Source organism: Lethenteron reissneri, chromosome 10 (assembly GCF_015708825.2).
Source record: "Lethenteron reissneri isolate LAM-NWPU_2019-01 chromosome 10, ASM1570882v1, whole genome shotgun sequence".
NCBI classification, from domain to species: domain Eukaryota; kingdom Metazoa; phylum Chordata; class Hyperoartia; order Petromyzontiformes; family Petromyzontidae; genus Lethenteron; species Lethenteron reissneri.
In genome coordinates, this window is record NC_083788.1 from 6,255,931 (window position 1) to 6,281,099 (window position 25,169).

General features: G+C 52.9%; 1 protein-coding gene across 1 annotated transcript; it reads right to left on the minus strand.

Annotated features, from left to right (window-relative positions):
- Nucleotides 1-68: 68 nt before the first annotated feature.
- On the minus strand, nt 69-24,511 carry ALDH5A1 (aldehyde dehydrogenase 5 family member A1). The gene is made up of 10 exons (XM_061549296.1): nt 24,117-24,511; nt 18,731-18,814; nt 18,411-18,581; nt 13,533-13,649; nt 11,141-11,284; nt 10,629-10,772; nt 10,110-10,268; nt 7,171-7,340; nt 5,960-6,018; nt 69-5,287 (listed from the first exon to the last, which is right to left on the minus strand). The coding sequence occupies exons 1-10, from the start codon at nt 24,411-24,413 to the stop codon at nt 5,070-5,072; spliced, it is 1,563 nt and encodes a 520-aa protein (XP_061405280.1). The 5' UTR covers nt 24,414-24,511; the 3' UTR covers nt 69-5,069.
- Nucleotides 24,512-25,169: the final 658 nt, after the last annotated feature.

Here is a 25,169-nt window from a genome sequence, read left to right on the forward strand (position 1 = left end):
TTTCTCAAACCCCCCCCCCCCCCCCATCGTCACACATCGTCACAAATGTCTGACCCCCCCCCCCCCCCCAGGTGCGTGACGTCTTTTATGGATGTCCCCTTTAACAGATTGTTGGGGAAAGTGCCCCAACAGTCCGTGACTTTACCGACAGAACCAAAGAATTGGCGAGCACCTAGAAAGTCCAGGACAACACACGAGGGGGTAGGTGGCCAACACCGCGGCAGTGCTGATGTTGCACACGCCGCACCAGCTAATCATTTACGCCCGAGTCGACCTAGGAGAGGCCCAACACCGGTTCAGATATTCGGGACCGATGTTGGCTGCAAGCGAGAATCGAACTCGGGTCCCCCCCCCCCCCGTGTTCGTCACGTGGTGCGCTAACCAGCGCACGTGCACAGTAAGAACACGCGCGGCCCATAGTCGTCCGATTAGGCTCCGGGTTGACTACGTACGGAGCAAAAGAAGTTCAACACGCGTACATGCAAGGATTGCAGGCAACCTCGTGTGTACGCATGTTGATTTTTTGTCGCACCATACGTAGACCGCCAACTGTGCTGATCGTAGCCATCGCCGCCTCGCTTAAACTGATTTAGAACCGGTGGGAGGGGGCAGCACATGGGCAGATTGGAGAATGCAATTAAAACAAACGGATAAGACACCTTGCACGAACTCGGTACGTGTTGCCGTACAGCAGTGTGAGTGAGCGAGAGCACGGTCTGGTGGTGCTGATGCTGCGTTGGCAGTGGTGCACAAGCACCGTTAACAAAACTCAGGCCAACTTGCCATCGACACTGCATTATCTTGAAAGAAGAAAATATATACATAGGAGACGTTTCGGGCAATGGGCCTTCTTTAAAGCACTACTCAGTTCTGTCTGCACACACGAATGAACACGTGCGTTTTTCATTCATGGGCCGGCCTACTGGCTCTTCAGACCAGCATCATCTAAAGAAGCGTTTGATTAAGCAAAGCAAAACACCTGCACCGGATTAGTCCTTCTTGGATTCATCAGTAGGCAGACAGGCAGGCAGGCAGACAGGCAGGCAGGCAGGCTTGTTTAAACAAATGCTGCTGGGCTTGCCGCCAGAGGTCGCAATCGGGTACCCGATACCCATACCCTACCCGATACCCGGCTACCTGTACCCGGCCGGGTACGGGTACCCGTTTGCGACCCTGGTGCGGCCGGGTACGGGTAAGGAGTCAAAACCCGTTTGCGACCTCTGGCTGCCACCAGATGCCATTGGCAAGGGAACTCCGTCATAAACCACGGGTGAAGGGGGGGGGGGGACTCTGTTCAACGCAAAAAGGCAATACGGTACACAAACTCATTACTCGTCGCTGACGAGGGTTATGGGTTAGCGGAACGAAAGCAGAGGTCGGCAGTTAACGAACAATAAAAAAAAGTAGTGAAAATTTAAATAATACAAATACAGTCCTTACTTTATCCAAAAAAAACACACTTAAAACGGTTTAAGTTTTTGGTGTCTGGACAAATATCCTGTGTTGGCCCCCCCATTTCCCTCTCCACCTGGACCCCCCAAAACTAAATCCTAAATCCAGCCCTGGTTGGGAGGGGTTCATCTGACACCGAGTACAGCACACATTCACAAAGCCATGCAGGTAAAAAAAATATACAATTACACCAATTCATTCATCACTTAAAACATATCATCAATTGGTTTACGAAAGCAATGTTAAACGATTCACAGTTATTTTTTGTGTTAGGGCACCTCGTTATGATCCGGCCAAACCTGTGTCGTCAAGACCCTCCACCACCCGACACAGTCAAATATCAATTTTCGCGCATACGAGGGTTTTAGCGGGTCATCCCAACTTCGTGGGCTATGTCCTGAAGATGTTTTGAAGCAAGTTTCAAGTGAAACACCGTATCCCAAACCACGTCGCAATTGCTTCGTGTGGTTGTGAAGATTATTCTCCGATATTTGGCACGCTACAATGCTCGTACACCATGTGACAATGTTTATCTGTGCCTGGTTTGGATGGTAAAATTCCAAGGTGGAATGCTAAATATCTTCTTCTTTCATATGCATCCTATGGTGGGATCGCGGGGTCCCGAATAAACGGAAGTCAAAATCGTAGTTTATTTTTGGCGACTCCGTCCCACCGCACACACAAACGCCGCGACCCACCTGGTACGGATCATTCTGTTGCCATATCGTCCAAGCGCAGCAGCGAGGACGAATGCGCAGAAGAAACAAAACTTTGCAATATTGACTAGCGCATCGCGTAGAGCTCGTCGAGAGAAATAGATCGCAGTGTCGTTTCTCCTTCAACAGACATAAAATGACGTCGCAACGCAGTTCATGCGAGAGCCGGGGGGCTTATGGGACCCCGGGGTCCCGCCATGAGGTTCATATGGCAGATGTAGATGCAGAGCAACAACGACAAAACCACCTTCAGGCGGTCAAGCCAGACAACCGCGTCAGGCGTTAGCGGAGTGTGTCTGTGGATCGGGCGTTGCGTTGTTATTTGTTGTATGCTCTGAATGACCAGTGTCGCACACTGCCGAAGAGTTTGGGGATTTTGGACGAGCCGAAGGAAGGGATCCATTTGTGGAAATGAAGTGGAGGGCAGAGAACTGAGAAGGACGGAGAAGACGCCAGTCAAGGAGCTGCTGTCAGGGCAGAGCGCCAATGAAGAATGTCGGTTGGTGAAGGGTCTTGACGACACAAATTTGGCCAGATCATCAAGTGGCAGAATTCTCCAAAAGAATTAATCATAAAATCATCGTAAATCACTCACATTGGCACAAGTGCGACAGATTTAACAGCTGTGCGCGGCAATTGTAATCATTTTGTAAAGAATCGCGGCGTGCCCGTTAAAACGCCGCTTCGCTCAACCCGTGTCTTGCCCGGCCGATGCCCCGATGAACCACTCAGAATGCGCTGCCCCCCCCCCCTTCGACCACCCCATCCCCAGATCTCGTCAGATCTGAGCCAGGATTGCGCTTGGAACGGGCGACTGCCACGCGCCACGAGGCGACGCTAGTAGTCCGGAATGATGAATTGACCAAGCGGTCAAATGAAGTCGTGTTGAATGTTGTGCGGATTTTGGAATAAGATTTTTATAAAATTAAATGAAAAGGAGAGGTGGGGCCTTTCTGTGTCGGTGCTCTACGACCGCGGGATCCTCCTTCTGCCCAATCGCGTCACAGCAAGTACTTCGCCCTCATCGGCTATTTTGACACTGAAGGCTTGAGGCGCATTTCTATATAATAATAACAACGTATACTTTCGATTCAATCCTGGCATCGCACGATTATTACAAGTACTTTATTTATACTTCCCATCTCTCTCTCTCTGTACGTCCGTTTATTTTCTCAACGTTTTTAAGTCTGTTTGCGCAAATGTTTTGTTTTATGTCAACTTTGTGTGAAGTGGCCTTTGAGCCTTGTTCCATGGCAGGCGCGCCTCCGATTAGTGCGGGATGGATACGTCCGGTTAAGCTCTGAACTATTGGACCGATGTGTTCAGACCAAAAGTCGCAGATCCGGGACACAGATCCTCTCCGCAGTTCCTCGGTTTAGGGGTTACTTTAGGAGGGCTCATTCCATTGTTTGACTCCCAGGTTGTGGAATGGCCTCCCAATTGACAGAGAGGCTGGTGGTTTATGCAGATTGAAAAGGTTGCTGAAGACCCATCTATTCGGTGGAACGCAACTCCTTCATCGTTGGTTTGCGGGGCCTGCTTTCGCTTTTGGGAGTGGGTACATAATCCAGGTTCGTTAATCCGGATTCAACGAGGTCCTAGTTCGGGTTCATTGACTTCCTAGTCCGGGATCGTTAAGTTCACAGTTCTGGGTTTTTTGGTTGGCAGAGAGTTTTTATTGGGTTGTTAATTGAGGTTCATGGGTTCGTAGTCCAAGTTTGAGGATGCCCAGTCCAGTGTTGTGGTCGCGTGCCTCTGCGTGTCGGGCGTTTAAGGTGCAGTGTGTGTAGGGTTGTTCACGATGCAGCGTGTAAGGTGTTCAATATTGCAGCATGCTGGTCGGAATTCTGTTCATGTGCAGTGCACCAAGAATCTGGATCAGGAATGCGTTGCAGTTTTTAAAATCAGGCTAAAGACGAATTCATAATCTCTTGAATATTTTTAACTAATGTGTGTACTACTTATTGTTTTGCATAACTAAAATTGTATCGATGTGATGTTGTTAAATTAGATGTGAATCGATCCGTGACTATTTTATTGAGAAGGGCGCAATGTTAAATACGTAGAGTTTGATCCACCGACTCAATCTCTCTTTTTAAATCCTTTATATTAAGTTCGCTTGCTTGCTTGCTTGCGTGCTTGCTTGCTTACGACCGTGCAAATCTTTCGGTCGTTTTTTAACCCACTTCCCGTGATCCAATCGAGCTGACATTTTGCACACAGACTCGTTGTGCGAGACAATTAATGTTCGTGAAAATTTTTTTTCAAAAATTTTACACTGTTTAGGGAAAACAAATTAAATATTTAATTACCAATTGCTTAATACTGGCAGACAATCATCTGACCCATAGGTGGCAGCCATCTCAAGCCAGAGGACGAGAGGACTCTAGCTGCCACGCATATAAAGGATTTATAGTGAAAAACTTTGTTTTTACGGGTTATACTTATTTCTCTCTCTGCTTCTCCTCCACCCCTTCTTTCTCCCAATACTGTGAGCAACGGGGAGGTTGTGGCTAGAACCACAACCACCAGGTGAGGCGCACTGCAGTTTGTCAGAAGCGACGTGCTAACAAATGACCGCTCAACCAAGTGGCTTATCGCGTGGAAATTTATAGGAACCGAATACTCTAAATGCACATTAAATCTAAATGTGTAGGGGGGAAAAAAACGGAAGACCCAGAGCAAAATCCATGCGGCCACGGGGAGAGGGAGAGACACCGCAAACTATAAATATACAGGCATCATCAGGGTCAAGATCAAACTCGCGTCCTCCTGCATACCGGGCGAGGGAGTTGACAACTCGCCACCGTGGCGCCCTTTCTTCCCCCCCTGCTTGTCCCCTCTCCTTCCTCTCACTCTCTCGCCTCGACTCCGTCCCTGACCCTCTCTCCCTCTCTCTCTCTAGAGCCCCCCGCCCAGGCCTCCGAGGCACACGTACTTGACGTGCATGTACTCCAGCATGCCCTGCTGGGCACCCTCGCGGCCCAGGCCAGACTGCTTGATGCCGCCAAACGGGGCCTCGACGGCTGACAGGAGGCCCTCGTTGGCGCCCACCATGCCAACCTCGAGCGCCTCGCTCACGCGCCACACCTGCGCCACGTCCCGCGAGAAGAAGTAGCCTGCCGGCGTGACGGGGGGGGAGGTCAAAGACAAAGATCCCCCGTATCGCGTTAACAGACTGTTGGAGCAAGTGGTGTTGGCGAGTAGCACCCTATGCCGGCAGCTGACATGCCTCGTGATTGCGCGAGTGGCTAACACAATGCCCGGCTGCCTTTGTCTCCCCAGTGCTGATATTTACAGACCACACTAAGTCAGCCAACCCGTGAGCGCCTGGGTCTGTCCCCATATCTTCCTGCAAGAAGCGGAGGCTTCCACACTTCAAGTGATAGCTTCAAGGTGCATCTATAGCACGGCTATAGATGCAGCGGTGACATCGTCGCCACTCAGTGGTCAATTGCGACTGTTATTGTTGGTGTTGTTGTGTGCGCGCGGAGAATGTTGGCGCAGTAGTTAGCGCACTGCGCTACGAACCCGGTGACCCAAATGATTCCTGCTTCTGGTTAACATCAATGTTGAATATCTTAACCAATCCTAGGCCTACCTCTCCTTCAATGAGTACTGGAGTAAAAGGTGGCGGGTGTGCTTCTAGCCACACCTCCCCCACGTGTGCAGCATGGGTCTTCGTAGCTGCTCGTTAACAGCACTTGGCCCAACAGCCTGTCGAATACTACACGGGGGATCTTTGTCTTTGTGCGTGTGTCTACACATGCGTGCGTGTGTCCTTTCCTCACCAGCCAGCCCCATGGTTGTGGAATTCGCAAGAGCAACCGCCTCCTCTTCAGTCTTGAACCTGGCAAAGACACAAACGTCGTCGAGGTTTATAATGGGCAGGTCCGAGAGCTACCGAGTACTTGGTCGTCCTGTGCCAGTGACCTGGGTCATCACCTCTGATTAGCACGGTTGGCTATGTATGGGTGCGAAAGATGTTCAACATAATTCTAGATTTGAAGCTTTCGTGACTGCAGGGATTCATACTCTTAGTTTTTTCGGTAAAGTCACGTAGGTAGAAAATGAAATTTAAATTAATAAAAATAAAATAATAATAATGTATTAATAAAATAATAATAATAAAAAATAATAAATCACGACGTTGCGGAGGCAACACAAGTCTCCGTCATCATGGTGGGACCGTCACAGGGCCTATTTATTCATTAATATTATGTATTTTATTATTATAATTTTTTAAATTTCATTTTCTACCTACGTGACTTTACCAAAAAAACTAAGAGTATGTTCAACATACATACATATGTAATGACGGTCGAGTCAACCTTCGGTGTGAGTAGACTAGTGGCCACGGGCGGTAATGACCGGGGAGTCAGCCTGCAGTGCGAGTGGACTGGTGGCTACGGGAATGATCGAGAACAGCAGCGTGGCCAGAGGACGGAAGAGGACAGTCGTCTGCCGGTGGAGCGAGCGGTCTAGGACCAGCGAGAAGGTTCCGGAATGGGGGCGTGGCCTGGGACCGTAGACAAGGGGGAGATGCGCGGGAGACTCGGGGATGTTGCAGTGGAGGGTCTCCGCCTGTCCGAGTGCGAGCACGTGGCTCCTTAATAAAGAAACCATCTTCTTGGTTCAGGTGAAGACCAGGTCTGTCGGGGAGGATGGCTGCTTGCATTGTGGCCGAAACGTCGTGAGAATTATTTTATTATGTTTTATTTTTATTATTTTATTATTTCCCTTCTACGTGACTTTACCGAAAGAATCAAGAAGATGAATCCCTGCAGTCACGAAAGCTTTAAATCGAAATAAACCATCTCAAGACAAGTGCGTCCAAGTCGTATTTACACATGTATACAAACATTACCAATTGAACCACACATCAATTAGGTATGATAATACTTGGGAGTCAAGGTCAGAGTGAAACTTTCATTCGGAAGCATCTGCTCATTATCAGGGTTACGATCAAGGGCGAGGTCAAGTGGAAGGGGGGCGGCTTTACTTGATGACGGGAGCCAGGGGCCCGAAGGTCTCCTCGCGAGCGCACAGCATGCTGGGAGTCACGTCGGCGAGCACCGTGGGCTGGAAGAAGCTCCCTCCGAGCGCGTGGCGCGCACCGCCCACCACGACACGCGCGCCCTGCGAGACCGCATCCACCACGTGCCGCTCCACCTGTGCACACACACACACACACGGGTTGCGTGCACACACACACAGGTTGCGTGCGCACACACACACACACAGGTTGCGTACGCACACACACGGGTTGCGTGCACACACACACACACAGGTTGCGTACACACACACACACACACAGGTTGCGTACACACACACACACACACAGGTTGCGTACACACACACACACACAGGTTGCGTAACACACACACACACAGGTTGCGTACACACACACACACACAGGTTGCGTACACACACACACAACAGGTTGCGTACACACACACACACACACACAGGTTGCGTACACACACACACACACACACAGGTTGCGTACACACACACACACACACAGGTTGCGTACACACACACACACAGGTTGCGTACACACACACACCACACACAGGTTGCGTACACACACACAACACACACAGGTTGCGTACACACACACACACAACAGGTTGCGTACACACACACACACACAGGTTGCGTACACACACACACACAGGTTGCGTACACACACACACACACACACAGGTTGCGTACACACACACACACACACAGGTTGCGTACACACACACACACACACAGGTTGCGTACACACACACACACACACACAGGTTGCGTACACACACACACACACACACAGGTTGCGTACACACACACACACACACAGGTTGCGTACACACACACACACACACACAGGTTGCGTACACACACACACACACACACAGGTTGCGTACACACACACACACACACCAGGTTGCGTACACACACACACACACACAGGTTGCGTACACACACACACACACACAGGTTGCGTACACACACACACACACAGGTTGCGTACACACACACACACACACAGGTTGCGTACACACACACACACACACAGGTTGCGTACACACACACACACACACACAGGTTGCGTACACACAACACACACACACAGGTTGCGTACACACACACACACACACACAGGTTGCGTACACACACACACACACACAGGTTGCGTACCACACACACACACACACAGGTTGCGTACACACACACACACACACACAGGTTGCGTACACACACACACACACACACAGGTTGCGTACACACACACACAACACACAGGTTGCGTACACACACACACACACACACAGGTTGCGTACACACACACACACACACACAGGTTGCGTACACACACACACACACACACAGGTTGCGTACACACACACACACACACAGGTTGCGTACACACACACACACACACAGGTTGCGTACACACACACACACACACACAGGTTGCGTACACACACACACACACACACAGGTTGCGTACACACACACACACACACACAGGTTGCGTACACACACACACACACACACAGGTTGCGTACACACACACACACACACACAGGTTGCGTACACACACACACACACACACAGGTTGCGTACACACACACACACACACACAGGTTGCGTACACACACACACACACACAGGTTGCGTACACACACACACACACACAGGTTGCGTACACACACACACACACACACAGGTTGCGTACACACACACACACACACACAGGTTGCGTACACACAACACACACACACAGGTTGCGTACACACACACACACCACAGGTTGCGTACACACACCACACACCAGGTGGCGTACACACACACAACACACAGGTTGCGTACCCACACACCACAGGTTTTGCGGTAACCACCACACAGGTTGCGTACACACCACACACAGGTTGCGTACACACACACACACAGGTGCGTACACACACACAACACAGGTTGCGTACACACACACACACAGGTTGCGTACACACACACACACACAGGTTGCGTACACACACACACACAGGTTGCGTACCCACACACACACAGGTTGCGTACACACACACACACAGGTTGCGTACACACACACACACACAGGTTGCGTACACACACACAACACAGGTTGCGTCACAAACACAAACAGGTTGCGTGCACACACACACACACAGGTTGCGCACACACACACACAGGTTTGTGCAAACCACACACACAGGTTGTGTTGTGTGCGCACACACACACACAGGTTGCGTACACACACACACACACAGGTTGTTGTGCGCACACACACACAGGTTGCGTACACACACACACACACAGGTTGCGTACACACACACACACACAGGTTGCGTACACACGCACACAGGTTGCGTACACACACACACACACGTTGCGTACACACACACACAAGTTGCGTACACACACAAGTCGCGTACACACACAAGTCGCGTACACACAACAACAACAACAACCGCCATTCGCCACTAAGTGGCGGTGACGTCACCACGAAGCTTGTGCCAGGCCATGTGCACCTTGAGGCCACGTGAAGTGTCGAACGCCCGCTGGCAGGAAGTCACGGGGCAGACCCAGGTGCCACGGGTCGCGCACACACACACACACAGGCTAGAACACACACACACAGGTCGAGCACCTATGAAGGCCGGTACGGCAAACGAGGGGGCGGGTGGCCACCACCACGCCCAGCCGCCTTTGTTTTCCGAGTGGCGATCTTTACGCATCGCACCAGGTACCCATTTGAGGCAGAGTCAACAAAGGAGAGGCCGAGGCCTGGTTCAGATCATCGTCACCGGTGTTGGGTGGCCATGAGCGGGAATCAAACTCGGGTCGCTAGGCTCCCCACACACTCACAAAGACACACGCTCGCGGGCAGACGGACGGGCGGGGACGAAGGAGGCACCCCCCCCCCCCCACCTTCTGGAGGGCGCGCTCGTTGATGAGTGGCCCCAGCGTGTTCCCCGTGTCCGTGCCGGGCCCCACGCGGAGCTGCGTCGACACAGCATGGGCGAGGCGCGACACAAACGCGTCGTGCACGCTCTCCTGCACCAGCATGCGGTTAGGGCACACGCACGTCTGCACGCGCGCACGCACAAAAATGGGCGCACACACGGATTACAGCGTGAATGTGCGAAGATGTGTACGAATTAACAAGTGATCAAGGGAGTGAGTGTGGGGGGGGGGGTGAGTGAATGAATAAGCGGGCGAAATAGTGGGAGTGTGAGCGAGTGTGTGCATGATTTTTGAGCGAATGTACGAGTAGGGTTATGAGAGTGGGTAGGTGAGCGAGTGAGTGAATTGTCTCCCTCTCCCTGTATCCCCTCCTTGTATCCCCCCCACTACCCCCCCCCCCCCCGGTGCATGTCCCCGCATCTCCCTGCCCCCCCCCCACCAGTGCGTGTCCCCCGCATCTCCCCCCCGGTGGCCCCACCCCACCTGTCCAGAGAAGCGGAACTTGGAGGTGAGGAGGCCGCGCACGGCTGCGTCCAGATCGGCGCTCTCGAAGACGATGAACGGTGCGTGTCCGCCCAGCTCCATGGACACGCGTTTCACCGTGCCCACGGAATGCGCCATCAGCACCTGGCGCGGGGACGACGGACGGCGCGACGCTCTGGATGCGACGCGCGAGACCACGTAATACAGCACGAGGCCTGCCCAACCGCCCGCACGATGCGTTCACGACGCAGGATACAACGACGACGCTCGTCGATGGAATTACCCGACCGTTCGAACGCTTGTTGAACTTCTTTCGCATCGTACGTAGCCAAATGTGCTAATCGGAGGTGTGCGGGGGAAGAACCACACACTAAACACAAAGAGCGTGATGTTTATGCTCCAACGTGTCGTGGTTCATTCGTGGCAAGCACTTTGTGCGCAACGAGCACGACCGCATCACACGCGGTGCGTGCGCGTGGTGGCGGTGGCGGTGGTGGTCGTGGCGGTGGCACCTTGCCAGTGGCGGTGGAGCCCGTGAAGGAGATCTTGGAGACGAAGGGGTGGGTGCACAGGAGCTCGCCCACGGCCGCCACGTTGCCCCGCGAACAAGGCACCACGTTGAGCACGCCTGGGGGTAACCCGGCCTCCACGGCGAGCTGGGCGACCCAACACGCAGCAGCAGCAAACAACAAACAAATAAACAACAGCCGACATTCGCCACCAACTGCTGGCAGTGACGTCGCTACGCTTGCTTGTGCCAGGCGCACACTTTGAGAGCCGTCACGTGGAGGTGGGCAAGGCTCGTTGCCGGTGGGAGGTCACGGGATAGACACAACAACAACACCACCTGCCATTCACCGCTAAGCGGCGGTGATGTCACCACGGCGCCTGTGCCAGGCCAGGTGCACCGAGGCCACGTGACGTGTCGAAGGCTCGCTGCTGGCAAGAGGTCACGCGAAAGACCAAGGTGCCATGGGTTGACTGACTGATATGACTGGCAGATGCACCACCTGTGCCCCCTACTGTGCCAAATGACACACACACACACACACATATATATGTACAAAGGTATAAAGATCTCCCGTGGCACCCCACACTGGCGGTTTAGGCAAGTGCTGTTAATTGAACACCTGCGACGGCTGCCACGATGCACGAGGCGGTGATGTAGCCAGCATCACGCCCGGCCACCTTTGACTCTCATTTCAGGCCGAGTCGACCTCGGGGAAGCCCAGGACTGATCGAAGTATTCGTCGCCGACGTTTGCTGCGAGAATGAAATCGAACTCGGTCGCTAGGTTCATAGTGTGGTGCACTCACCACTCCGCTTGAGCCGTTCTCGATCCACTGCTGGACGAAGGACTCCCAATGCCTTCACGGAAATCATGAGGGCCGTCTAAGCCAGCGGTCGGGAACCTATGGCTCGCGAGCCATATATGGCTCTTCCGGTGATGGCATATGGCTCCCAGACAATTTTGAGTTGAAAAAAATAATTAAAAAAAAATCAGTTTGGAACGGATTTTAAAATACTTGTGATATTGCTTAATAATACTGTGTCATTTTAAAGTAAACAGAAATTAGTTTTGAAGATAAAATTTCTCGGGTCACGGGTCCCGTGACCAGAAGTCACATTAAAAGTAAGACATATTTAATTTATTATACGTTAAAAATACTATATGGCTCTCAATGAAATATATTTAGAAATATTTGGCTTTTATGGCTCTCCCAGTCAAAAAGGTTCCCGACCCCTGGTCTAAGCCGTCACTACTCCGGTCGGTGCGGGAATATTGATAATGTGGATGTCGGCCTTGTGCTTCAAACGGCCTGCCCTGATTTCTTCAATACCTACAATGTTGTGGACAACGCTCTTAGACGCAGGCCGACCTGATTTTCTTGACCCACCCCAACTGGACATTTGTGAAAACGAGCTTCGTAGCTCATTTGATTCCTCCAGTAGAAAGATTCCGATTCGGATTCTCCGTTACAAAGCGCTCACACGCCGGCTCGACCAGCCTGGATAGCCGCCTTCGTCTTATTGTACGATCCCCCCCCCCCTTCTCTCCCTCCTCCCCCCCTTCCTCCTCCCCCCCCTCCTCCTCCTCCCCCCTTCCTCCTCCTCCCCCCTTCCTCCTCCTCCCCCCTTCCTCCTCCTCCCCCCTTCCTCCTCCTCCCCCCCCCTCCTCCCCCTCCCCCCCCTCCTCCTCCTCCTCCCCCCACTCCTCCTACAGAGACCCAGAATCACACAGGGATGCAGACTCGCACAGAGACCCTGTCATAGCTCCGGCCGTCGGGAGTGTTCACCGCCTCATCCTCTCATCGCGCCACACATCGGCGTCGTCACTTCCGTCACTCTCACGCCTCCTCTTCAACTCTCTCCAAATTATTCTCGCGCGTGCGTTCCGTGCGTTCTTTTTGCAAGCTCATGTTGTGGCGCGTTACAAACGGTGGGAAAGGACGCGACGGGTCCGGGGTGGACAAGCGGCACGCGGCAGAGGTCGCAACCGGATACTCGATACCCGTACCCTACCGATACCCGGCTACTCGTACACGGCCGGGTACGGGTAGCCGTTTGCAACCCTGGTGCGGCCGGGTACGGGTAAACCGTGAGTCACTGGTGAGTCACCGTTTGTCACTCATTTCCCAACGTCTTGTCTCTTCTCACAATTCAAGTTCCTAGAATCAACCAACCCGCGCCTGCAACATGTCTTCATCCCAGAGGTCGCAATCAGGTACCCGATACCCATACCCTACCCGTACCCGGCCGGGTACGGGTAGGGTACGGCCGGGTACGGGTACCCGTTTGCGACCCTGGTGCGGCTGGGTACGGGTACGGGTAAGGAATCAAAACCCGTTTGCGACCTCTGGCACGCGGTGTGGACGAGCGGCACGCGGTGTGGACGAGCGGCACCTGTGCGAGCGCGAGGGCGCTGAGCGGCGTGTCCTCCGCCGGCTTCACCACGGCCGTGCAGCCCGCGGCGAGCGCAGCGCCCACCTTCCGTGTGATCATCGCCACAGGAAAATTCCACTGCACAGACACGCGCACGCACGCACAAAGACACAAGCAGACACACGCACAGAGGCAGAGGCAAACACGCACATGGCAGATACACGCGCGCAGACATGCACACACGCAGACACAGAGACACAAAGATAGACGCAGACACACTCGCACACACACGCAGACACGCAAACAAAGACAAAGATCCCCAGTATAGCTTTAACAGACTTTTGGGACAAGTGCTTTTAACCAACACTGGAACGGTACACAAGGGTGATTGGCTTTGTCTGCCTCGTGGTGATGTTTACACGCCGTACCAGGCACTCATTTGACGCCGAGTCGACCTCGGGAAGACCCAGGACCGATTCAGAAAATCATCACTGGTGTTGGCCACGAGCAGGAATTGAACACACGCAGACACACGGGGGGGGGGCAGACACACGTAAACACGCATGCAGACACATGAAACGATGCACACAGATGCACGCAATTATGCCGAGCGCTATTGCACAATCTCACTCGGTGTTTACCCCAGAAGGCTGCCGTGTCAAGCACAGACCAATTCGCCACCATCCCAGCGCTGGTCAGTGCTGGGATGAAGGTGGGTGGCATATATATAGCAGCAGGGACATACAGTGCATTCCTTCCACGATGCGAATATCGTGGTTACGCACAAACCTACCTGCACACACACACACACACATGTAAACTCGCATGGAAAAATGAGTGCACACACGCATAATGAAACACTCATGCAACTCTTCAACATTAAGAGCCGCCATTTGCCACCAGGGTGGCGGTGACGTGCCCCACGGCGCTTGTGCCATGCTAGGTGCACTCGGAAGCCACGTCAAGTGTCGAAGGCTCGCTGACATGAGGTAACGAGACAGACCCAGGTGCCATGCGTTGACCGACTGAGGTGACTGGCAGATGCTGCACCACCTGTGCTCCCTACTGTGCCAACTTTATGCATTTTAGCCTCCCGGCGCCCGGCTCGTTGCGAGCGTCGCTCCTGTGCCCTCCCTTGTTATTGGAGGACGACTGCCTCCAAAAAACGTACCCACACACCCATTCACATGTACTCGCATACAAAGATCACCCCACACCATCAACCGTAACAGACTGTTGGGGAGAGTGCTGCTAGCGAGCATGAAGGCCGGCAGTGGCACATGAGGGGGTGGTTTTCCAGGCCATTTGACTCCCCAGCGCCGATGTACGCGTACACCGCACCGGGTACAGGGGCCCTAGGGCCTCTGGGTTGATTAGAACTACTCTTTATGATGTGGAGAGGCAGCACCATCAAGGAGATGCATTGTCTGCGAACCTATTTCATCACTTGTACTCGTGGGTTAGCAGCCTGCGCTAGCTGATGAGTCAGAGCAGCCCAGGCTAGAGGAGTAGAGACCCAGACTAGAGGAGTAGAGACCCAGGCTAGAGGAGTAGAGGCCCAGGCTAGAGGAGTAGAGACCCAGACTAGAGGAGTAGAGACCCAGGCTAGAGGAGTAGAGACCCAGACTAGAGGAGTAGAGACCCAGACTAGAGGAGTAGAGACCCAGACTAGAGGAGTAGAGACCCAGACTAGAGGAGTAGAGACCCAGACTAGAGGAGTAGAGACCCAGGCTAGAGGAGTAGAGACCCAGGCTAGAGGAGTAGAGACCCAGACTAGAGGAGTAGAGACCCAGACTAGAGGAGTAGAGACCCAGACTAGAGGAGTAGAGACCCAGGCTAGAGGAGTAGAGACCCAGGCTAGAGGAGTAGAGACCCAGGCTAGAGGAGTAGAGGCCCAGGCTAGAGGAGTAGAGACCCAGACTAGAGGAGTAGAGAGAGACCCAGACTAGAGGAGTAGAGACCCAGACTAGAGGAGTAGAGACCCAGACTAGAGGAGTAGAGACCCAGACTAGAGGAGTAGAGACCCAGGACTAGAGGAGTAGAGACCCAGACTAGAGGAGTAGAGACCCAGACTAGAGGAGTAGAGGACCCAGGCTAGAGGAGTAGAGACCCAGGACTAGAGGAGTAGAGACCCAGGACTAGAGGAGTAGAGACCCAGACTAGAGGAGTAGAGACCCAGACTAGAGGAGTAGAGACCCAGACTAGAGGAGTAGAGGCCCAGACTAGAGGAGTAGAGACCCAGACTAGAGGAGTAGAGACCCAGGCTAGAGGAGTAGAGACCCAGGCTAGAGGAGTAGAGACCCAGACTAGAGGAGTAGAGACCCAGACTAGAGGAGTAGAGACCCAGACTAGAGGAGTAGAGACCCAGACTAGAGGAGTAGAGACCCAGACTAGAGGAGTAGAGACCCAGGCTAGAGGAGTAGAGACCCAGACTAGAGAGTAGAGAAGTAGAGACCCAGACTAGAGGAGTAGAGACCCCAGACTAGAGGAGTAGAGACCCAGACTAGAGGAGTAGAGGCGTAGGACCCCAGACTAGAGGAGTAGAGACCCAGACTAGAGGAAGTAGAGACCCAGACTAGAGGAGAGTAGAGACCCAGACTAGAGGAGTAGAGACCCAGACTAGAGGAGTAGTAGAGACCCAGACTAGAGGAGTAGAGACCCAGACTAGAGGAGTAGAGTACCCAGCTAGAGGAGTAGAGACCAGGACTAGAGGAGTAGAGGACCCAGGCTAGAGGAGTAGAGGCCCAGACTAGAGGAGTAGAGAACCCAGCTAGAGGAGTAGATAGAGACCCAGACTAGCGGAGTAGAGGACCCGGTATAGAGGAGTAGAGACCCAGGCTAGAGGAGTAGAGACCCAGGCTAGAGGAGTAGAGACCCAGGCTAGAGGAGTAGAGACCCAGGCTAGAGGCGTAGAGACCCAGACTTAGAGGAGTAGAGACCCAGGACTAGAGGAGTAGAGACCCAGACTAGAGGAGTAGTAGAGTAGAACCCAGGCTAGAGGAGTAGAGACCCAGACTAGAGGAGTAGAGACCCAGGATAGAGGAGTAGAGACCCAGACTAAAGGAGTAGAGACCCAGGCTAGAGGAGTAGAGACCCAGACTAGAGGAGTAGAGACCCAGGCTAGAGGAGTAGAGGCCCAGACTAGAGGAGTAGAGACCCAGACTAGAGGAGTAGAGACCCAGACTAGAGGAGTAGAGGCCCAGGCTAGAGGAGAAGAGACCCAGACTAGAGGAGTAGAGACCCAGGCTAGAGGAGAAGAGACCCAGACTAGAGGAGTAGAGACCCAGGCTAGAGGAGTAGAGACCCAGACTAGAGGAGTAGAGACCCAGGCTAGAGGAGTAGAGACCCAGGCTAGAGGAGTAGAGACCCAGGCTAGAGGAGTAGAGACCCAGACTAGAGGAGTAGAGACCCAGACTAGAGGAGTAGAGACCCAGGCTAGAGGAGTAGAGACCCAGGCTAGAGGAGTAGAGGCCCAGACTAGAGGAGTAGAGACCCAGACTAGAGGAGTAGAGACCCAGACTAGAGGAGTAGAGGCCCAGGCTAGAGGAGAAGAGACCCAGACTAGAGGAGTAGAGACCCAGGCTAGAGGAGAAGAGACCCAGACTAGAGGAGTAGAGACCCAGACTAGAGGAGTAGAGACCCAGGCTAGAGGAGTAGAGACCCAGACTAGAGGAGTAGAGACCCAGACTAGAGGAGTAGAGACCCAGGCTAGAGGAGTAGAGACCCAGACTAGAGGAGTAGAGACCCAGACTAGAGGAGTAGAGACCCAGGCTAGAGGAGTAGAGACCCAGGCTAGAGGAGTAGAGACCCAGACTAGAGGAGTAGAGGCCCAGGCTAGAGGAGTAGAGACCCAGGCTAGAGGAGTAGAGACCAGCTAGAGGTAGAGACCCAGACTAGAGGAGTAGAGGACCCAGCTAGAGGAGTAGAGACCCAGGCTAGAGGAGTAGAGACCCAGCTAGAGGAGTAGAGACCCAGACTAGAGGAGTAGAGACCCAGACTAGAGGAGTAGAGACCCAGACTAGAGGAGTAGAGACCCAGGACTAGAGGAGGTAGAGACCCAGGACTAGAGGAGTAGAGACCCAGACTAGAGGAGTAGAGACCCAGGCTAGAGGAGTAGAGACCCAGGCTAGAGGAGTAGAGACCCAGACTAGAGGAGTAGAGACCCAGACTAGAGGAGTAGAGACCCAGGCTAGAGGAGTAGAGACCCAGACTAAAGGAGTAGAGACCCAGGCTAGAGGAGTAGAGACCCAGACTAGAGGAGTAGAGACCCAGGCTAGAGGAGTAGAGACCCAGACTAGAGGAGTAGAGACCCAGGCTAGAGGAGTAGAGACCCAGACTAGAGGAGTAGAGACCCAGACTAGAGGAGTAGAGACCCAGGCTAGAGGAGTAGAGACCCAGACTAAAGGAGTAGAGACCCAGGCTAGAGGAGTAGAGACCCAGGCTAGAGGAGTAGAGACCCAGGCTAGAGGAGTAGAGACCCAGGCTAGAGGAGTAGAGACCCAGGCTAGAGGAGTAGAGACCCAGGCTAGAGGAGTAGAGACCCAAACTAGAGGAGTAGAGACCCAGACTAGAGGAGTAGAGACCCAGACTAGAGGAGTAGAGACCCAGACTAGAGGAGTAGAGGCCCAGGCTAGAGGAGTAGAGACCCAGACTAGAGGAGTAGAGACCCAGACTAGAGGAGTAGAGACCCAGACTAGAGGAGTAGAGACCCAGACTAGAGGAGTAGAGGCCCAGACTAGAGGAGTAGAGGCCCAGACTAGAGGAGTAGAGACCCAGACTAGAGGAGTAGAGACCCAGACTAGAGGAGTAGAGACCCAGGCTAGAGGAGCAGAGACCCAGGCTAGAGGAGCAGAGACCGAGGCTAGCGGCCCGTGGTGGCGGTTAGCGACGCGGGCTCACTGGAGTGATCATGGCGGCGACACCGACGGGCTGGTAGATGGAGAACATGCGGCGGTCGGGCGCAGCCGAGGGGATGATCTGTCCGTACGCGCGTCGCGCCTCCTCGCCGAACCACTCGAGGAATGCCGCGCCATACGACACCTCCCCCAGAGACTCCTGCTGCGGCTTGCCCTGACGCACGCGCAGGAAAGAAGCGCGCGGAGGCACAGGGAGGTGAGAGGAGATGCGGAGAGGAGACACGGGGAGATGGAGAGGAGACACGGGGAGCCACAGGGAGCCACGGGGAGGTGAGAGGAGACACGGGGAGGACCACGACTCACGCTCTCAGCTGTGATGAGCTGCGCCAGCTCCTGGCGGTTCTGCAGGATGACCTCGTACCATCTCTTGAGCAGAGCCCCTCGCTCCTGTGTGCGGGACGGGGTGACAATGATAGCGTGTGTTACACGCATTGTGTGTGGGCACAGGGTGTGGGCTCTGCGTGGCCACCGTGCAGAAGAGATGGTGCTGATGCTGTTCGGGAGGATGTGGAGCCAAGTTGACTTGCCAAAGACTGGTACCAAAGGTGTGTCAAGGCCTAAGAGTGCACAGGGCTTTGCACAAGCGCCGTGTGGTCGTCACCGCCACTCCGTGGCGAATGGGGGCTTGCTGCTGCTACTGCTGCTGTTGTGCACTGTGCGTGTTACATGCGTTGTCAAATATGTGCTTTGTTTGAGCACTACAACAATAATTATAATTATTGTAGGCTCATCTTGCAGTGCCAGGCGACAGCAGCTTCAACAGCAACACATGGAGGGAGGGCCCAAAGTCCACCATAGAGTCCGGTCAGGGGGGGGGGGGAGGCAATGTGTGACAGGAGTCTGCAGCTGACCCCATTCACTACCGAGGAGGGAACACGCCGAGATGGAGAAGGCAACCGCTGCGGAGATGGAACGCTGACATCGTGAAGTCGCAGGGCTGTGAGGCATGGCAACAGTGTTGTGGAGGCTTTCATTTAGCAGTGAATAAATCAGGACGAATGACGACAATGATTTGCAATTAACCAGTCACGTGACGGAGAACGTCTCCACTTTGGAACAGATTCCACACTTTCAAAACACAACCTCACAAACCCAGCTTCCAGCATTTACCAATTGCAAATCTGTGCACGCAGCCACATAAAACACTCAAGCCACCCACAACATTAGCACTTAAATGGAGTGCACTGGCACAGCTAACTATAACTTCGGCAAAATGAATGTTGATCAAAGCAATATATTTTCCTACACGTGATGCCAGCTGGATTGTTACATCACAGGATCATGAGAGGTGATGGAGGCTTGGTAAGGCCTTCATCCAGCAGTAGATTACTCAGGGATGATGATGATGATGATGATTTTATTACAACCAAATTCTTCCCGAATGCATTAGATCTAGCTGGAGCTCGAACGCCAAGCAGGATTTAGTCTGGTTAGTAGAGTACTTGGATGGGAGACAGCCCAGGATTACAAGGTGTTGTATCTTTTTTGCCTGTGATGTGGTCATCACAGCAATACAAGAATGCATTTTTGTTTCCATCTGTGTAGAGCTTTGAGTTTTACCCCATGTATTCTTGGTTGATTTTCTCTGGTAACTCCACACTCTCCATGGCTGTGTCAGAAACGCTGAGCGAGCACCACTAAGGTCAAAGCTTTCTGGGTCGGGGTCTGTGTTGCTCCCCCCCTATGGGGCCGGTCCATAATGGCTGCGTCAGAGAGCCTACGGATGGATGCGTCATTCGTTTGGCACGCAAACATTTCGCCCACATTCGGCACCACATCGGGTGGCCGGGCCCGTGGAATTGGAGATAAATACTGGGTTAAGAATTAACAGCGCAAGCTAGCTATGGGGGAGAAAACCTGCTGAGCTGGCAACACATGAAAGCCAGGCTGACCATGTAGAGAAGTTATAGAATTAACCAGAGCATCTTACATCATTGGCTAACACGGGAAGGGTGACACCACGCACCCACAAGAGACGGTCATTCGACGAACATTACTCTTGGCAGCAGAATGGTTGGGAAAGTGATGCCCCTCCCCCCTTCCCTATAAACCAGAGGTCAACTTATAGGGATCTGAGATGTAGGTCTGTGAAATCTACTTCCGTGGTCCGTTCTCAAACAATGAAGGTGTTGCACCTCTGAGATTTCCGCACGTGGGTTCTACATCTCGTAACGTGACACCCATAAACACAATCGGGATATAATTTAGGGAAAAGATGTTTTATAATCATGGACTCATAGCGTGGGAGGAAAGGCTTGTTTATGACATGCCTATGATTCTACGAACAAAGATCCCCCATATAGCCTTAGAAGACTGTTGGGGCAAGGGCTGTTAACGAGCACCCTATGTATGTTGAACTTCTTTCACACCGCACGTATGAAGTCCAGCAAGGCACACGAGGTGGTTGGAAAATACCACACCTTTGTCTTCTAGTAGCAATGTTTGACACGTCGCACCAGGTACTCATTTGAGGATGCATTGATCTAGGCCAGGGGTCGGCAACCAAAATAACAAGAAGAGCCATTTCTTTCCAATTCGGTACAAAATTCAGTATTTCAAGAGCCGCAATGCATCTGAGTACATACTGTACATACGTACATATCGTCACGAAGCAGCCCGTAAAGAGCCGCATGCGACTCCGGAGCCGTAGGTTGCCGACCCCTGATCTAGGCCATCTAGGGGATGCCTAGGACCGGTTCAGATAATCGTCCCTGGTGTTGACCATCGTCAGGAATGTAATTCGGGTCGCTGGGCTCATAGGGCAAGATCATCTACCATACACGTACATTTTTTTTGAACATGCACATGTACTTAACCTTTGCTCAAAACAAAACTCTGACCCCAAACTGAAACTCTAACCAGGCGAGCAGACCACTGGCAAACCAAACCAACAAGAACGCTCTCGGGTTTCGCTTGGTACGAGAGGCATGTGGAGCACATGTACCGCTCGTTGTCCTTCCCCCGCACCTCCGATTAGCACGGTTGGCTACGTACGGTGCGTAAGAAGTTCAACATAAATACGTGCGGACATTTTTCAGTCCACTGCTGGATGAGCGTCTCACCAAGCTTATGCGGGTCGTGACGGTAGTTCGACCATACTTCACCACGCTTGTCAGTGCGGGTTGGTCGAGGCGGGAAGCAACATTGCTCTGGTCTCTATGACGACGGGAACGCCCAGCCCGCGGGCCATATAAGGCCCGCGAAATCATTTGGTCTGTTCCAGCCATCACATTAGGGGCGAGTTAATACTGGTTGGAACCTCCTGGTTACACCAGCCCACAGGGGATTATGGTGTCCGTTCGTCCGTCGTGCAGGGAGGGGCTGGGTGGGGAGGGGCTGGGTGGGGAGGGCGGGGCTGGGTGGGGCTGGGTGGGGAGGGGCTGGTCACCCCGTGGTGCCCTTATAAAACTCAACGTTTAACCTACTCACGCCGGCTTGTGCCCGCCCTCACAGTCGGGCATATTTGCGGAATACACCACGTTCATTGACCCTGGCCATTGACCGAGCAACCCAACGTTCCTACCAGCTCCCTCCGCAGGAATGTGTTTAAATGTTTGCCCAAATATAACAGGCACATTTTTAAGTTGATAATTTTGTTTGGTGTTATAAATATCCAAATGGCCCTTGGCAGAAAAAAGGTTCCCCACCCCCGCATGTGCTGTGAATAGTAGCACCAGACAGGGCATTACATAATTGTATTAACCCTTTATGTTTAAGGCCACAGTGTTACCGTATGTCATTCAGAGATGTGCAGTCACCTCTTTGCTCATTCCTTAACCCCCCACCCCACCTCCTTGCGCAGTTTACATGCGTGAGCATGCATGTCATCGTCATTATCAGCCATGATCCATCCACTGCTGGATGAAGGCATCCACACGCCCACCATCACCAACAAGCCATCGCCATGTCACGGTCTCGCCATGCACGAGGGATGATTTTCATATCTCCATCTCCGCGGCAGACGTGCTCTGGACGGGCATGTTCCCTTATGGCCGTCCGCAGGTGATTGCCAACAGCCTGCGAAAGACTATTGGAGGATTCATCTTCTTGGTTCTTTCGGTAAAGTCACGTAGAAGGGAAATAATAAAATAATAAAAATAAAAAAATTTAAATAATTCTCACGACGTTTCGGCCACAACGCAAGCAGCCGTCCTCAGGTGAAGAACAGGTCTGTCAGAAAGACAGCGTCTGAATGAACACCAACCAGGCTTGGCAGCGTATATGTAAGCTGGGTTGGAGGGGGAAGGGCGCCTTGACAAAGGAATTTGCATATCAAGAGGAATTAAGCATATTTATGGCAAAATGTAGATATGGGATTAGTCACTACTTGTGGAATGCGTAGGAGGTGGGGGGGTCAAAGCCCGTGCATTATGCAGTATGCAGGATTAGCAGCATCAAAGGGAGGGAGTCGGGTTAGCAGTAAGAGGGAAGGAATTTTAATAGTAAGGAGCTGCAGCAGCTAAACCACCACGTAAAAAACTAAAATCTAAACTACATCAGTATCATCGATATACTAAATATACTCTCCAATCTTATTTTATTATTTCCCTTCTACGTGACTTTACCGAAAGAACCAAGAAGATGAATCCCTGCAGTCACGAAAGCTTTAAATCGAAACTATAGGAGGGTCTTTGTCTATTTCCATTTGTATAAGTGTCATCCAAGTGCAACTGCATATGCGACGGTATGTGTGCTTTCTCTCAGTGCTTCCATGTGTACAAGGAGTGCATACATGTTTATCAACCATTTGTACGATTGTGCACAGGAATGTGTATGCATATCGACTGACACGCATGCTCCCCTACACCTATCATCACGTCGCACACATCTAAAACACATGCATACAGTACTCACAAAGACAAAGTTCCCCCGCATAGCCTTAAGAGACTGTAGGGGCAAGAGCTGTTAGCGAGCACCTATTAAGGCCTGAACGGTACACGAGTGGGTGGGTGGCAAGCACCACGCCCGACCGCCTTTGTCTCCCCGGTGGTGATGTTTACACACGGCGACAGGTACTCATTTGAGGCCGAGTCGACCTAAGGGGAGGCCCGGGACCGGCTCAGATAATCGTCCCTGGGAGCGGGAATCGAACCCGGGTCGCTGGGTTCATAGCGCAGCGTAGCGCTAACCGCTGCACCACCGCTCCCCACAATACAGTACTCACAAGTACATGTACACACCGCACCACCAGTACACGTGCAACGTTGGGTTAATGTTGCACATTAACTGGGAAGCTCACATGAACCATCACACGCTCACCACATGAACACACACCTCAATACACAAACACACATCACATACACCCATCAACATGCACAACGCATCACCGACCCTACACTCATCACGCACACAACAACAACCGCCATTCGCCACTAAGTGGCGGTGACATCACCACGACGCTTGTGCCAGGCTAGGTGCACCTTGAGGCTGCCACGTGAAGTGTCGAACGCCCGCCGGCAGTAGGTCACGGGGCAGACCCAGCAGGTGCCACGGGTCGACTGACCGAGACGACTGGCTGATGCACCACCTGTGCCCCCCCCTACTGTGTCAACTTGCTGTGTTTTATCCACCCGGCTCTCCGCTCGTTGTTGTGAGCGTCGCTCCTCTACCCTCCGTTGTTGTTGTGAGGGCGACTGCCTCCAACTACACACACCACTCACCACCACACACACACACAACATCAACCAACCTTGGCCGTGGTTTTCTTCCACGTGTGGAACGCTGTGTGAGCCGCCTCCACGGCCCGCGTCGCCTCCACCATCCCGCAGTCGGCCACTCGCGCCACGCGACGCCCCGTGGCCGGGTCGTCCACCTCGAACGAGGCGCCGCCCTCGGATGGAACCCACTGCCCGCCGACGTGCGCCTCTTCCCGCAGGAGCCGCGCGTAGCACCGTAGGCCCGACCCGGGGTCCCGGGTCAAATCGAGTTTTGTTACGGCCGGTCGCTTCGCCGTCCAGAGACCGAGCCGAACGCCGGATTTGAGCATTGCGAATCGGTGTAATTGGCTTTATTAATTTCAAATTGCGAGGAGCGATGTTTTAGCCGCTGCCGACACTCGACAACAAACCCGTGTGTATCCTAAGTTGCTCTCTGCCGTGTGGGACTGATGGGGGGGGGGGTCCTTATATATGCGCTGCTTGCACGCAATTGGTTGGGAGTGAGGCACGTGGTGCGTGTGGGGGGGGGGGGAGTGGGGGGTGGGGGAGCTGAGTGGACTCTTCAACGATTCTAGATTTGAAGCTTTCGTGACTGCAAGGATTCATACTCTTAGTTCTGTCGGTAAAGTCACGTAGGTAGAAAATGAAATAAAAATTCATAAAAATAAAACAATAAAATCACGACGGTTCGGAGGCAACACAAGTCTCCGTCTTCAGGTGCTACCGTCACAGCCACGACAGCTGTATCAAGTAAATGATTGCCACCAGCAGTGTTCAAGATCGGCCTCTGTGGAGGAGAAGGGAGGCTCGTGAAGGACGCTGCTACTGGGGTAGTCGGAGGCAGGCGCCCTCCGGCAACGACGGAGGGCCATGGCTGATATAATAACTATCATTGCTTATTAATCAAGGAATGCCAGACTGCGTCCAATCAAGGAATACCAGACTGTGTCGAATTACTCTTTTTTTACGAGGAGGGTTCAGTTACACTGGGTTTTTTTTATTGTAAGATGTTTTCAACCTGCCGGAGCACTGCACAAGCAGGAAACCCACGCGCGTGAGAGGGTAGGACATCACAAACACGATGA

Coding starts and splice junctions, on each gene's coding strand:
- ALDH5A1 (XM_061549296.1), bottom strand. CDS start 24,413: ATGCTCAAATCCGGCGTTCGGCTCGGTCTCTGGACGGCGAAGCGACCG. Junction 13,650..18,410: donor TCGCCGCCATGATCACTCCA/GTGAGCCCGCGT, acceptor GTGTCTGTGCAG/TGGAATTTTCCTGTGGCGAT. Junction 10,773..11,140: donor GCTCCACCGCCACTGGCAAG/GTGCCACCGCCA, acceptor TCCCCGCGCCAG/GTGCTGATGGCGCATTCCGT.